The sequence below is a fragment of the Bombina bombina genome, chromosome 6, assembly GCF_027579735.1.
Source record: "Bombina bombina isolate aBomBom1 chromosome 6, aBomBom1.pri, whole genome shotgun sequence".
In the NCBI taxonomy this organism is placed as follows: Eukaryota; Metazoa; Chordata; class Amphibia; order Anura; family Bombinatoridae; genus Bombina; species Bombina bombina.
This window is the reverse complement of record NC_069504.1, coordinates 18005766-18023038: the sequence shown is the minus strand read 5'-3', so window position 1 is coordinate 18023038 and position 17273 is coordinate 18005766. Positions and strand designations below refer to the sequence as shown.

The 17273-nt window shown below is 36.3% G+C and overlaps 1 protein-coding gene across 1 annotated transcript in view; it reads left to right on the top strand.

Annotated features, from left to right (window-relative positions):
• Nucleotides 1-16694, top strand: part of PAX4 (paired box 4) — a 31757-nt gene extending 15063 nt beyond the window's left edge. The window contains exon 3 of the mRNA XM_053719143.1: nt 16464-16694. Within this exon, the coding sequence (XP_053575118.1) occupies nt 16464-16694 (231 nt within the window). The remainder of the gene's footprint in view (nt 1-16463) is intronic.
• Nucleotides 16695-17273: the final 579 nt, after the last annotated feature.

Sequence of the window (17273 nt, the reverse complement as noted above, 5' to 3'; positions counted from 1 at the left end):
CGCCCGCACCGTCGCCGCTACTATAATAAGGTTATTAACCCCTAAACCTAAGTCTAACCCTAACACTAACACCCCCTAACTTAAATATAATTTAAATAAAACGAAATAAATTTACTATAGTTAAATCAATGAATCCTATTTAAAACTAAAGACTTACCTGTAAAATAAACCCTAATATAGCTGCAATATAACTAATAGTTACATTGTAGCTATTTTAGCATTTATATTTATTTTACAGGCAACTTTGTATTTATTTTAACTAGGTACAATAGCTATTAAATAGTTATTGACTAATTAATAGCTACCTAGTTAAAATAAATACAAATTTACCTGTAAAATAAATCCTAACCTAAGTTACAATTACACCTAACACTACACTATCATTAAATAAATGAATCATATTTAAAACTAAATACTTACCTGTAAAATAAACCCTAATATAGCTACAATATAACTAATAGTTAAATTGTAGCTATTTTAGCATTTATATTTATTTTACAGGCAACTTTGTATTTATTTTAACTAGGTACAATAGCTATTAAATAGTTATTGACTAATTAATAGCTAACTAGTTAAAATAATTACAAAATTACCTGTAAAATAAATCCTAACCTAAGTTACAATAAAACCTAACACTACACTGTCATTAAATAAATTAACTACAAGTACCTACAATTATCTACAATTAAATAAACTAAAGTACAAAACCCCCCCACTAAATTACAAAAAATAAAAAACCACTAAATTACAAAAAATAAAAAAATATTACAAGAATTTTAAACTAATTACACCTAATCTAAGCCCCCTAATAAAATAACAAAGCCCCCCAAAATAAAAAAAATGCTCTACCCTATACTAAATTACAAAAGTTAACAGCTCTATTACCTTACCAGCCCTGAACAGGGCCCTTTGCGGGGCATGCCCCAAAGAAAACAGCTCTTTTGCCTTTAAAAAGAAAACACAATCCCCCCCCCCCCACATTACAACCCACCACCCACATACCCCTACTCTAACCCAAACCCCCCTTAAATAAACCTAACACTACCCCCCTGAAGATCTCCCTACCTTGAGTCGTGTTCACCCAGCCGGGCCGAAGTCTTCATCCGATGGGGCAGAAGCGGACATCCAGACCGGCAGAAGTCTTCATCCAAGCGGGGCAAGAAGAGGTCTTCCATCCATCATACAAGTACCAAAATACAAACAAACACTAAATTACCAAAAATAATAAAATATTACAATAATTTTAAACTAATTACACCTAATCTAAGCCCCCTACTAGCTATTAATATAGCTTCAATATAACTAATAGTTACATTGTAGCTATTTTAGGATTTATATGTATTTTACAGGCAACTTTGTATTTATTTTAACTAGGTACAATAGTTATTAAATAGTTAATAACTATTTAATAACTACCTAGCTAAAATAAATACAAATTTACCTGTAAAATAAATCATAACCTAAGTTACACTTACACCTAACACTACACTATCATTAAATTAACTAAATAAATGAATCCTATATAAAACTAAAGACTTACCTGTAAAATAAACCCTAATATAGCTGCAATATAACTAATAGTTACATTGTAGCTATTTTAGCATTTATATTTATTGTACAGGCAACTTTGTATTCATTTTAACTAGGTTCAATAGCTATTAAATAGATATTGACTATTTAATAGCTACCTAGTTAAAATAATTACAAAATTACCTGTAAAATAAATCCTAACCTAAGTTACAATTAAACCTAACACTACACTATCATTAAATAAATTAACTACAAGTACCTACAATTAAATACAATTAAAAAAACTAAACTAAAGTACAAAACCCCCCCCCCACTAAATTACAAAAAATAAAAAAATATTACAAGAATTTTAAACTAATTACACCTAATCTAAGCCCCCTAATAAAATAACAAAGCCCCCCAAAATAAAAAAATGCCCTACCCTATACTAAATTACAAAAGTAATCAGCTCTATTACCTTACCAGCCCTGAACAGGGCCCTTTGCGGGGCATGCCCCAAAGAAAACAGCTCTTTTGCCTGTAAAAAAAAAACACAATCTCCCCCCCCCACATTACAACCCACCACCCACATACCCCTACTCTAACCCAAACCCCCCTTAAATAAACCTAACACTACCCCCCTGAAGATCTCCCTACCTTGAGTCGTGTTCACCCAGCCGGGCCGAAGTCTTCATCCGATGGGGCAGAAGAGGGCATCCAGACCGGCAGAAGTCTTCATCCAAGCGGGGCAAGAAGAGGTCTTCCATCCATCAGAAAAGTACAAAAAAACAAAGAAACACTAAATTAGCAAAAATAATAAAATATTACAATAATTTTAAACTAATTACACCTAATCTAAGCCCCCTACTAGCTATTAATATAGCTACAATATAACTAATAGTTACATTGTAGCTATTTTAGGATTTATATTTATTTTACAGGCAACTTTGTATTTATTTTAACTAGGTACAATAGCTATTAAATAGTTAATAACTATTTAATAACTACCTAGCTAAAATAAATACACATTTACCTGTAAAATAAACCCTAACCTAAGTTACAATTACACCTAACACTACACTGTCATTAAATTAACTAAATAAACTAATCCTATATAAAACTAAATACTTACCTGTAAAATAAACCCTAATATAGCTACAATATAACTAATAGTTACATTGTAGCTATTTTAGCATTTATATTTATTTTACAGGCAACTTTGTATTTATTTTAACTAGGTACAATAGCTATTAAATAGATATTTACTGTTTAATAGCTACCTAGTTAAAATAATTACAAAATTACCTGTAAAATAAATCCTAACCTAAGTTACTATTAAACCTAACACTACACTATCATTAAATAAATTAACTACAAGTACCTACAATTAAATACAATGAAATAAACTAAACTAAAGTACAAAAAAAACAAACACTAAATTACAAAAAATAAAAAAAATTACAAGAATTTTAAACTAATTACACCTAATCTAAGCCCCCTAATAAAATAACAAAGCCCCCCAAAATAAAAAAAATGCCCTACCCTATACTAAATTACAAAAGTAATCAGCTCTATTACCTTACCAGCCCTGAACAGGGCCTTTTGCGGGGCATGCCCCAAAGAAAACAGCTCTTTTGCCTGTAAAAAAAAACACAATACCCCCCCCCACATTACAACCCACCACCCACATACCCCTACTCTAACCCAAACCCCCCTTAAATAAACCTAACACTACCCCCCTGAAGATCTCTCTACCGTGTCTTCACCCAGCGGGCCGAAGTCTTCATCCGATGGGGCAGAAGAGGACATCCAGACCGGCAGAAGTCTTCATCCAAGCGGGGCAAGAAGAGGTCTTCCATCCATCAGAAGTCTTGATCCAGGCGGCATCTTCTCTGTTCATCCATCGGGAGCGGAGCGGCAACATCCTGAAGACATCCCACGCAGAGCATCCTCTTCTTTCTTGATCCGACGACTAGGTGACTGTACCTTTAAGTGACGTCATCCAAGATGGCGTCCCTTGAATTCCGATTGGCTGATAGAATCCTATCAGCCAATCGGAATTAAGGTAGGAAAAATCTGATTGGCTGATTCAATCAGCCAATCAGATTCAAGTTCAATCCGATTGGCTGATGGAATCAGCCAATCAGATTGACCTCGCATTCTATTGGCTGTTCCGATCAGCCAATAGAATGCGAGCTCAATCTGATTGGCTGATTCCATCAGCCAATCGGATTGAACTTGAATCTGATTGGCTGATTGAATCAGCCAATCAGATTTTTCCTACCTTAATTCCGATTGGCTGATAGAATCCTATCAGCCAATCGGAATTCAAGGGACGCCATCTTGGATGACGTCACTTAAAGGTACAGTCACCTAGTCGTCGGATCAAGAAAGAAGAGGATGCTCTGCGTGGGATGTCTTCAGGATGCTGCCGCTCCGCTCCCGATGGATAAACAGAGAAGATGCCGCCTGGATCAAGACTTCTGATGGATGGAAGACCTCTTCTTGCCCCGCTTTGATGAAGACTTCTGCCGGTCTGGATGTCCTCTTCTGCCCGATCGGATGAAGACTTCGGCCCGCTGGGTGAAGACACGGTAGAGAGATCTTCAGGGGGGTAGTGTTAGGTTTATTTAAGGGGGGTTTGGGTTAGAGTAGGGGTATGTGGGTGGTGGGTTGTAATGTGGGGGGGGTATTGTGTTTTTTTTTACAGGCAAAAGAGCTGTTTTCTTTGGGGCATGCCCCGCAAAAGGCCCTGTTCAGGGCTGGTAAGGTAATAGAGCTGATTACTTTTGTAATTTAGTATAGGGTAAGGCATTTTTTTATTTTGGGGGGCTTTGTTATTTTATTAGGGGGCTTAGATTAGGTGTAATTAGTTTAAAATTCTTGTAATTTTTTTTATTTTTTGTAATTTAGTGTTTATTTTTTTTGGACTTTAGTTTAGTTTATTTCATTGTATTTAATTGTAGGTACTTGTAGTTAATTTATTTAATGATAGTGTAGTGTTAGGTTTAATAGTAACTTAGGTTAGGATTTATTTTACAGGTAATTTTGTAATTATTTTAACTAGGTAGCTATTAAACAGTAAATATCTATTTAATAGCTATTGTACCTAGTTAAAATAAATACAAAGTTGCCTGTAAAATAAATATAAATCCTAAGGTAGCTACAATGTAACTATTAGTTATATTGAAGCTATATTAGGGTTTATTTTACAGGTAAGTATTTTGTTTTAAATATGATTCATTTATTTAGTTAATTTAATGACAGTGTAGTGTTAGGTGTAATTGTAACTTAGGTTAGGGTTTATTTTACAGGTAAATTTGTATTTATTTTAGCTAGGTAGTTATTAAATAGTTATTAACTATTTAATAGCTATTGTACCTAGTTAAAATAAATACAAAGTTGCCTGTAAAATAAATATAAATCCTAAAATAGCTACAATGTAACTATTAGTTATATTGTAGCTATATTAATAGCTAGTAGGGGGCTTAGATTAGGTGTAATTAGTTTAAAATTATTGTAATATTTTATTATTCTTGCTAATTTAGTGTTTGTTTATTTTTTTGTACTTTTCTGATGGATGGAAGACCTCTTCTTGCCCCGCTTGGATGAAGACTTCTGCTGGTCTGGATGTCCTCTTCTGCCCCATCGGATGAAGACTTCGGCCTGGCTGGGTGAACACGACTCAAGGTAGGGAGATCTTCAGGGGGGTAGTGTTAGGTTTATTTAAGGGGGGTTTGGGTTAGAGTAGGGGTATGTGGGTGGTGGGTTGTAATGTGGGGGGGGGGTATTGTGTTTTTTTTTAACAGGCAAAAGAGCTGTTTTCTTTGGGGCATGCCCCGCAAAAGGCCCTGTTCAGGGCTGGTAAGGTAATAGAGCTGTTAACTTTTGTAATTTAGTATAGGGTAGGGCATTTTTTTTTATTTTGGGGGGCTTTGTTATTTTATTAGGGGGCTTAGATTAGGTGTAATTAGTTTAAAATTCTTGTAATATTTTTTTATTTTTTGTAATTTAGTGGGGGGGGGGTTTGTACTTTAGTTTAGTTTTTTTAATTGTATTTAATTGTAGGTACTTGTAGTTAATTTATTTAATGATAGTGTAGTGTTAGGTTTAATTGTAACTTAGGTTAGGATTTATTTTACAGGTAATTTTGTAATTATTTTAACTAGGTAGCTATTAAATAGTCAATATCTATTTAATAGCTATTGAACCTAGTTAAAATAAATACAAAGTTGCCTGTACAATAAATATAAATGCTAAAATAGCTACAATGTAACTATTAGTTACATTGCAGCTATATTAGGGTTTATTTTACAGGTAAGTCTTTAGTTTTATATAGGATTCATTTATTTAGTTAATTTAATGATAGTGTAGTGTTAGGTGTAATTGTAACTTAGGTGATGATTTATTTTACAGGTAAATTTGTATTTATTTTAGCTAGGTAGTTATTAAATAGTTATTAACTATTTAATAACTATTGTACCTAGTTAAAATAAATACAAAGTTGCCTGTAAAATACATATAAATCCTAAAATAGCTACAATGTAACTATTAGTTATATTGAAGCTATATTAATAGCTAGTAGGGGGCTTAGATTAGGTGTAATTAGTTTAAAATTATTGTAATATTTTATTATTTTTGGTAATTTAGTGTTTGTTTGTATTTTGGTACTTGTATGATGGATGGAAGACCTCTTCTTGCCCCGCTTGGATGAAGACTTCTGCCGGTCTGGATGTACTCTTCTGCCCCATCGGATGAAGACTTCGGCCCGGCTGGGTGAACACGACTCAAGGTAGGGAGATCTTCAGGGGGGTAGTGTTAGGTTTATTTAAGGGGGGTTTGGGTTAGAGTAGGGGTATGTGGGTGGTGGGTTGTAATGTGGGGGGGGAGATTGTGTTTTTTTTTTACAGGCAAAAGAGCTGTTTTCTTTGGGGCATGCCCCGCAAAGGGCCCTGTTCAGGGCTGGTAAGGTAATAGAGCTGTTAACTTTTGTAATTTAGTATAGGGTAGGGCATTTTTTTTATTTTGGGGGGCTTTGTTATTTTATTAGGGGGCTTAGATTAGGTGTAATTAGTTTAAAATTCTTGTAATATTTTTTTATTTTTTGTAATTTAGTGTTTGTTTTTTTTGTAATTTAGTGGGGGGTTTTTGTACTTTAGTTTATTTAATTGTAGATAATTGTAGGTACTTGTAGTTAATTTATTTAATGACAGTGTAGTGTTAGGTTTAATTGTAACTTAGGTTAGGATTTATTTTACAGGTAATTTTGTAATTATTTTAACTAGGTAGCTATTAATTAGTCAATAACTATTTAATAGCTTTTGTACCTAGTTATAATAAATACAAAGTTGCCTGTAAAATAAATATAAATGGTAAAATAGCTACAATGTAACTATTAGTTATATTGTAGCTATCTTAGGGTTTATTTTACAGGTAAGTATTTTGTTTTAAATATGATTCATTTATTTAATGATAGTGTAGTGTTAGGTGTAATTGTAACTTAGGTTAGGATTTATTTTACAGGTAAATTTGTAATTATTTTAACTAGGTAGCTATTAAACAGTAAATATCTATTTAATAGCTATTGTACCTAGTTAAAATAAATACAAAGTTGCCTGTAAAATAAAAATAAATCCTAAAATAGCTACAATGTAACTATTAGTTATATTGCAGCTATCTTAGGGTTTATTTTACAGGTAAGTCTTTAGTTTTAAATAGGATTCATTTATTTAACTATAGTAAATTTATTTAGTTTTATTTAAATTATATTTAAGTTAGGGGGTGTTAGTGTTAGGGTTAGACTTAGGTTTAGGGGTTAATAACCTTATTATAGTAGCGGCGACATTGGGGGCGGGAGATTAGGGGTTAATAATTGTAGGTAGGTGGCGGCGACGTTGGGGGGGGCAGATTAGGGGTTAATAACTATAATGTAGGGGTCGGCGGTGTTAGGGACACCAGATTAGGGGTTAATAGCTATAATGTCGGCGGCGGCGATATCGGGTCGGCAGATTAGGGGTTAATACTTGTAGTTAGATTGCGGCGACGTTGGGGGAGGCAGATTAGGGGTTAATAACTATAATGTAGGGGTCGGCGGTGTTAGGGACAGCAGATTAGGGGTTAATAGCTATAATGTAGGCGGCGGCGATATCGGGTCGGCAGATTAGGGGTTAATACTTGTAGTTAGATTGCGGCGACGTTGGGGGGGGGGCAGATTAGGGGTTAATAACTATAATGTAGGGGTCGGCGGTGTTAGGGACAGCAGATTAGGGGTTAATAGCTATAATGTAGGCGGCGGCGATATCGGGTCGGCAGATTAGGGGTTAATACTTGTAGTTAGATTGCGGCGACGTTGGGGGAGGCAGATTAGGGGTTAATAACTATAATGTAGGGGTCGGCGGTGTTAGGGACAGCAGATTAGGGGTTAATAGCTATAATGTAGGTTGCGGCGATATCCGATCGGCAGATTAGGGGTTAAATAATGTTATTATAGGGTTTGCGATGTGGGGGGGCCTCGGTTTAGTGATTCATAGGTAGTTTATGGGTGTTAGTGACTTAGTGTACTAAATGGGTGTTAGTGTACTAAAACATACCGAATTTCGGAACGGAATAGAACCGAATTCAGCCGAATCAGAATAAATCCGAAACGAATTTATTCGGATCCGAATAAATCCGAAACGAATTTATTCAAATTTTGCCGAATCCGATTCGATCCGAAACGAAATTTGAAAAGTCCGAATCGATCCGAACCGAAAACGAACCGAATTTTTTAGCCGTGCACATGTCTAGTGGCTGGTGAATTTGGTCTGTATATGTTAATGGGAAGGTGCCGTTCCGACACTTTTCATGAAAAAGCGTTTTACAGGCCGGAATGAGTATTGGAACGTGGTTTCTGTGGATGGTTTGTGGCTGATTACACTTATTATATTCAGTCATTGGTGACTTGTGAATTTGGTGTATCTGGTTTTCTGAGAAGGTGCTGTTCCGGTCTGTTATATTTGGTTCCAGACACTATTTTGTTAGTTAAAGGGTTAATTAATTATTATATCACAAAGATTCTTTTTCCTAAAATTGTTCTCAAAAGTCTCTAACACATCCCATTATATTTTGAATCAATTTCCTTCATAAAAGGCCTGTTCCGGCCTGTTCCGTTCCGGCTTTTACACCGTCCCAAGTAATGAGCAAGATGGTGTATTCAGGTACTTACGCCGGATAGTGTAGTTCCCAAGCTTGTAGATTCTCAATCATCTACATCATGCAACGGTATTGCCAGGCTCCCAATCTTTGGTCCAGACCCGGTATAATATTCTTTTGAGCAACTCAGGGTTATTCTGGGATGTCTTATTAACGGCTGTAAAAGTATAGCGTATACCTCATATCAAGACAGACAGTTACTGCTCCCCTTCGTACACCTGCTCCTACAGGTGCTCCTCAAAGCCAAAATTCACAACTAACAAATTGAGCAACACGTTTCTGAGGTCTCCCTCCTTTCTCAAGCTCAAGGAGGAAGGGGAGCAGTAACGGTTTGTCTTGATATGAGGTATACGCTATACTTTTACAGCTGTTAATAAGACATCCCAGAATAACCCTGAGTTGCTCAAAAGAATAATATGCCGGGTCTGGACTAAAGATTGAGAGCCCGACAATACCGCCGCTTGATGTAGATGACTGAGAATATACAAGATTGGAAACGACACTATCCGGTGTAAGTACCTAAATACACCATCTTGCTCATTACCACTTGTAACAGGACCTTTCCGTTGTCTCCATTTGCTTCTAGACAACAATATAAACTCTATCTGGAAGTGCTTGGACTTTGTTTTGGAAGCTTTCTTCAGACTGTTTGGCTGCATTATGAGATGATTTTACGTCTGGTTTTTATGAAATGCTCTTTTTTATTTATGCACTCACGTGTTTTGTCTCTCTATTCTTTTATTTTATGAATTAAATCTGTGTAGATGACTCTAATATTTAGCTTTTATATTTATATTTACATTTTGATACTGCACTTTTTAGCCTGTAGCGTGTTACTGGGATATTGGGACAAATCAGTATTAAACTGACAAAAATGTACATCTGTTTAGCACTCATATTCCTGCGACATCATTATGTGGATAAGTATAAGGCTATCCTACATACTAATTAATGCCTGTGATTAGCATAAGGCTATCCTTTATACTAATTAATACATGGAATAAACATAAGGCTATCCTACATACTAATTAAAGCCTGGGTTAAGCATAAGACTATCCTATGTACTATTTCATATTTGGGATAAGCATAAGACTATCATACATACCAATTAATGCCTGGAATAAGCATGAGGCTATCCAACATACTAATTAATGCCTGGAATAAGCATAAGGCTATCCTACATACTAATTAATGCATGGGATAAGCATGAGGCTATCCTACATACTAATTAATGCCTTGGATAAGCATAAGGCTATCCTGCATACAAATTAATGCCTGGGATAGGCATAAGGCTATCCTACATACTAATTACGGCCTGAGATAAGCATAAGGTTATCCTACATACTAATTTCTGCCTAGGATAAGCATAAGGATATCCTAAATACTAAATACTGCCTGGGATAAGCATAAGGATATCCTACATAATAATTAATACCTAAGATAAGCATAAGGCTATCCTAAGTACTAATTAATGCCTGGGATAAGCATAAGACTATTCTACATACTAATTAATGCCTGGGATAAGCATAAGGCTATCCTACATACTAATTAATACCTAGGATAAGCATAAAGCTATCCTATGTACCAACTAATGCCTCGGATAAGCATAAGGCTATCCTACATACTAATTAATGTATGGGATAAGCATTAAGCTATCCTACAAACTAATTAATGCCTGGCAAAATCATAGGGGCTATCCAACATACTATTTAATGTCTGAGATAAGCATAAGGCTATCCTATGTACTAATTAATTCCTGGGATAAGCATAAGACTATCCTGCGTACTAATTAATGCCTGGGATAAGCATAAGGCTATCCTACATACTAATTAATGCCTGGGATAAGCATAAGGCTATCCTACATACTAATTAATGTTTGGGATAAGCATAAGGCTATCCTACGTACTAATTAATACCTGGGATAAGCATAAGGCTATCCTATGTACTAACTATTGCCTTGGATAAGAATAAGGTTATCCTACATACTAATTAATGCCTGGGATAAGTATAAGGCTATCCTACATACTAATTAATGCCTGTGATAAACATAAGGCTATCCTACATACTAATTAAAGCCTGGGATAAGCATAAGGCTATCATATGTACTAATTCATATTTGGGATAAGCATAAGGCTATCCTACATACTAATTAATGCCTAGGATAAGCATGAGGCTGCCCTACATACTAATTAATGCCTGGGATAACCATAAGGCTATCCTATGTACTAATTAATATTTGGGATAAGCATACGGCTATCCTACATACTAATTAATGCCTGGGATAAGCATAAGGCTATCCTACATACTAATTAATGCCTGGGATAAGCATAAGGCTATCCTACATACTAATTAATGCCTGGGATAAGCATAAGGCTATCCTGCATACTAATTAATGCCTGAGATAAGCATAAGGCTATCCTACATACTAATTAATGCCTGGAATAAGCATAAGACTATCCTGTGTACTAATTAATGCCTGGGATAAGCATAAGTCTATCCTACATACTAATTAATGTATCGCCCATATACAATCAGTGACTGCCTGCCTTTTTACCTTCAGTATCTCCCATGTGTCCAAAGTGACCGTCTAAATAGAATAGTCTATAACTCTGGTCCAGATAGCCCACAAATCAACACAGAACAATAAACACAAACAAAACAATTGTGTTTAAAACAAATAATTTTAAAATCCCTCGGCTGTAACGTTCCTGTATAGACTGTCAGGTACAGAAGACTCACTGGGACATTAAAAGTTCTCACTCAATTAAAACCTGGCATATGCATAAGGCTATCTTACATACTAATTAATGTCTGGGATAAGCATAAAGCTATCCTACATACTAATTAATACATGGGATAAGCATACGGCTATCCTACATACTAATTAGTGCCTGGGATAAGCATAAGGCTCTACTACATACTAAATAATGCCTGTGATAAGTATAAGGTTATCCTGCATACTAATCAGGGGTCAAGTCCTACAAGAAAAAAGTGTGGGAACTCACCAAGACTTTCACCCCCCTCACAATTAATATATATATAGACTGTATTTATATGTATATAATCTATACACTTTTGTTAATGAAAGCAAATTAAATCTAATGAAGGGTTAAATGGCCTAAGAATCCTTCTCTGTCACAGAGTCTCACCCACTTCAGGTGCAATAGTCCTATTTCTGCTGAGGGGAGCTAAATAACCCCAGAGCAAGCCACACAGAAATGTAAGCGCCATGTGTTACACAAATTGTGGGGTGATCACACAGCAGGACCGCTGACAGTCTTACGTTTAATGTATATTGTAGGAAGTGTTATTGCCCATTACTAGAGGATCTCAAAATCCCTCTAACTAGACTGTGCTCCAGCTCCTCCCACCAGCTGCAACAGTGTTTACTGAAGTGTTTCTGTTCTCTGTCCAGAGGGAACTTAGTTCCACCTGCAAAAATAGTGCAGGAACTCCCATAGGTGCCCAATTTGACCCCTGATACTAATTGATGCCTGGGGTAAGCATAAGGCTATCCTACGTACTAATTAATACCTTTGATAAGCATAAGGCTATTCTATGTACTAATTAATACCTGTGATAAGTATAAAGTTATCCTACATACTAATTACTGCCTGGGATAAGCATAAGGTTATCCTACATACTAATTACTGCCTGGGATAAGCATAAGGCTATCCTACATACTAATTACTGCCTGGGATAAGTATAAGGTTATCCTACATACTAATTAATGCCTGGGGTAAGCATAAGGCTATCCTACGTACTAATTAATACCTGTGATAAGCATAAGGTTATCCTACATACTAATTACTGCCTGGGGTATGCATAAGGTTATCCTACATACTAATTACTGCCTGGGATAAGCATAAGGTTATCATACATACTAATTAATGTCTGGGATAAGCATACGGCTATCCTACATACTAATTAATACCTGGGATAAGCATAAGGTTATCCTACGTACTAATTAATGCCTGGGATAAGCATAAGGCTATCCTACATACTAATTACTGTCTGGGATAAGCATAAGGTTATCCAACATACTAATTACTGCCTGGGATAAGCATAAGAATATCCTACATACTAATTACTGCCTGGGATTAGCATAAGGATATCCTACATACTAATTAATGACTGGGATAAGCATAAGGATATCCTTCATACTAATTACTGCCTGGGATAAGTATAAGGCTATCCTACATACTAATTAATACCTGGGATAAGTATAAGGTTATCCTACATACTAATTACTGCATGGGATAAGGATATCCTATGTATTAATTAGTGCCTGGTATAAGTATAATGTTATCCTACATACTAATTAATGCTTGGGATAAGTATAAGGTTATTCTATGTACTATTTAATGCCTGGTGTAAGTATAAGGCTATCCTACATACTAATTAATGTCTGGGGTGAGCATAAGGCTATCCTACATACTAATTAATGTCTGGGATAAGTATAAGGCTATCCTACATACTAATTAATGCCTGGGGTGAGCATAAGGCTATCCTACATACTAACTATTGCCTGGGATAAGTATAAGGATATCCTACATACTAATTAATGCCTGGGGTGAGCATAAGGCTATCCTACATACTAACTATTGCCTGGGATAAGTATAAGGATATCCTACATACTAATTAGTGCCTGGGATAAGCATAAGGCTATCCTACATACTAATTAATGTCTGGAGTGAGCATAAGGCTATACTACATACTAATTAATGCCTGGGATAAGCATAAGGATATCCTACGTACTAATTAATGCCTGGGATAAGTATAAGGTTATTCAATGTACTAATTAATGCCTGGGATAAGTAAAAGGTTATTCTATGTACTAATTAATGCCTGGGGTAAGCATAAGGCTATCCTACATACTAATTAATGCCTGGGGTGAGCATAAGGCTATCCTACATACTAATTAATGCCTGGGATAAGTATAAGGCTATCCTACATACTAATTTATGCTTGGGGTGAGCATAAGGCTATCCTACATACTAACTAATGCCTGGGATAAGTATTAGGATATCCTACATACTAATTAATGCCTGCGATAATCATAAGGCTATCCTACATACTAATTAGTGCCTGGGATAAGCATAAGGCTATCCTACATACTAATTAATGCCTGGGGTGGGCATAAGGCTATACTACATACTAATTAATGCCTGGGATAAGGATAAGGATATCCTACGTACTAATTAATGCCTGGGATAAGTATAAGGTTATTCTATGTACTAATTGATGCCTGGGATAAGTATAAGGTTATTCTATGTACTAATTAATGCCTGGGGTAAGCATTAGGCTATCCTACATACTAATTAGTGACAGGGATAAGCATAAGGAAATCCTACATACTAATTAATGCCTGGGGTGAGCATAAGGCTATACTACATACTAATTAATGCCTGGGATAAGCATAAGGATATCCTACATACTAAATAATGCCTGGGATAAGCATAAGGCTATCCTACATACTAATAAATGCATGGGATAAGCATAAAGATATCCTACATACTAATGAATGCCTGGGATAAGTATAAGGTTATTCTATGGACTAATTAATGTCTGGGGTAAGCATAAGGCTATCATACATACTAATTAATGTCTGGGGTGAGTATAAGGCTATCCTACATACTACCTATTGCCTGGGATAAGTATAAGGATATCCTACATACTAATTAATGCCTGCGATAATCATAAGGCTATCCTGCATACTATGTAGTGCCTGGGGTGAGCATAAGCCTATCCTTCATACTAATTAGTGCGTGTGGTGAGCATAAGGCTATCCTACATACTAATTAATGCCTGGGATAAGCATAAGGCTATACTTCATACTAATTACTGCCTGGGATAAGCATAAGGCTATCCTACATACTAATTATTACCTGGGATAAGCATAAGGCTATCCTACATACTAATTAGTGCCTGGGGTGAGCATAAGGCTATACTACATACTAATTAATGCCTGGGATAAGCATAAGGCTATACTACATACTAATTACTGCCTGGGATAAACATAAGGCTATCCTACATACTAATTAGTGCCTGGGGTGAGCATAAGGCTATCCTACATACTAATTACTGCCTGGGATAAGCATAAGGCTATCCTACATACTAATTAGTGCCAGGGATAAGCATAAGGTTATCCTACATACTAATTACTGCCTGGGGTGAGCATAAGGTTATCCTACATACTAATTAGTGCCTGGGATAAGCATAAGGTTATCCTACATACTAATTAGTGCCTGGGGTGAGCATAAGGCTATACTACATACTAATTAGTACCTGGGGTGAGCATAAGGTTATCCTACATACTAATTAGTGCCTGGGGTGAGCATAAGGCTATACTACATACTAATTAGTGCCTGGGGTGAGCATAAGGCTATCCTACATACTAATTAGTGCCTGGGGTGAGCATAAGGCTTTACTACATACTAATTAGTGCCTGGGGTGAGCATAAGGATATCCTACATACCAATTAGTGCCTGGGGTGAGCATAAGGTTAACCTACATACTAATTAGTGCCTGGGGTGAGCATAAGGCTATCCTACATACTAATTAGTGCCTGGGGTGAGCATAAGGCTATCCTACATACTTATTAGTGCCTGGGATAAGCATAAGGATATCCTACATACCAATTAGTGCCTGGGGTGAGCATAAGGTTAACCTACATACTAATTTGTGCCTGGGGTGAGCATAAGGCTATCCTACATACTAATTAGTGCCTGGGGTGAGCATAAGGCTATCCTACATACTAATTAGTGCCTGGGGTGAGCATAAGGCTATCCTACATACTAATTAGTGCCTGGGGTGAGCATAAGGCTATCCTACATACTAATTAGTGCCTGGGGTGAGCATAAGGTTAACCTACATACTAATTAGTGCCTGGGGTGAGCATAAGGCTATCCTACATACCAATTAGTGCCTGGGGTGAGCATAAGGTTAACCTACATACTAATTAGTGCCTGGGGTGAGCATAAGGTTAACCTACATACTAATTAGTGCCTGGGGTGAGCATAAGGTTAACCTACATACTAATTAGTGCCTGGGGTGAGCATAAGGCTATCCTACATACCAATTAGTGCCTGGGGTGAGCATAAGGCTAACCTACATACTAATTAGTGCCTGGGGTGAGCATAAGGCTATCCTACATACTAATTAGTGCCTGGGGTGAGCATAAGGCTATACTACATACTAATTACTGCATGGGATAAGCATAAGGTTATCCTACATACTAATTATTACTTGTTATAAGCATAAGGATATCCCTTATTAAGCTTATACTTTATAGGCAATATGGGCAGACTTTTGGACTGAACAAGATATATGCATTTGGTTCCTTTGTGAGGATTTGAATGCGGCAGTAGGCTGCTGGGCCGCTTGTGTCGAATTGATTCTTGTAAAAGATCAGCACACAAAGATCTGGATTTGCACAAGAATAAATTCAGCTGTGAAAAGAATAGCACAAGCGGCCACTTTTTACGCATTTGAATCCTCACAAAGGAATCACATGCAAAGAACTAGTCTGAACTTAGATTTCACAGCAATTTATTCATCTTTTTACCACAGTGATGGCTCCTAAAATGCACATTTGTTTAAGTTCTATTTGTCTATTATTATAAATGGATTTCATGCTGTATTGTTTATGTGTTATATCCTACATCTATATATTTACTAAATATTACTTTTCTATACCTTCTCTTCGGCCAGACACAAATACAGCTCACAGCTCTTATAACTTTATGCCTATGACGTTGCAGGTGTCCAATGGATGTGTCAGCAAAATCCTTGGCCGGTTTTACAAAACTGGCTTTGTAGAACCCAAGGCTGTTGGAGGCAGCAAACCGCGGCTGGCTACCCCTCAGGTCGTTATGAAGATTGCGCAGCTGAAGTGGGACAATCCGTCTATCTTTGCCTGGGAGATTAAAGAGAAGCTGATGAGTGACGGAATCTGCCCTGAAGACAAAACCCCGAGTGTAAGAGATAAGTAAAGTCTGTGTGAGCATTAGAGGGAAACTTAAAGGGACAGTCAACCATAGAATTGTTATTGTTTTAAAAGATAGATAATCCCTTTATTACCCATTCCCCAGTTTTGCACAACCAACACAGTTATATTAATATACTTTTTACCTTTGTGATTACCTTGTATCTAAGCCTCTGCAGACTGCCCCTTATCTCAGTTATATTAATATACTTTTTACCTCTGTGATTACCTTGTATCTAAGCCTCTGCAGACTGCTCCTTATCTCAGTTATATTAATATACTTTTTACCTCTGTGATTACCTTGTATCTAAGCCTCTGCAGACTGCTCCTTATCTCAGTTATATTAATATACTTTTTACCTTTGTGATTACCTTGTATCTAAGCCTCTGCAGACTGCTCCTTATGTCAGTTATATTAATATACTTTTTACCTTTGTGATTACCTTGTATCTAAGCCTCTGCAGACTGCTCCTTATCTCAGTTATATTAATATACTTTTTACCTCTGTGATTACCTTGTATCTAGGAACCTTCTTCCAGCCCCCTGATCACATGACTGTGACTGTTTATTATCTATTGTCTTGCAGT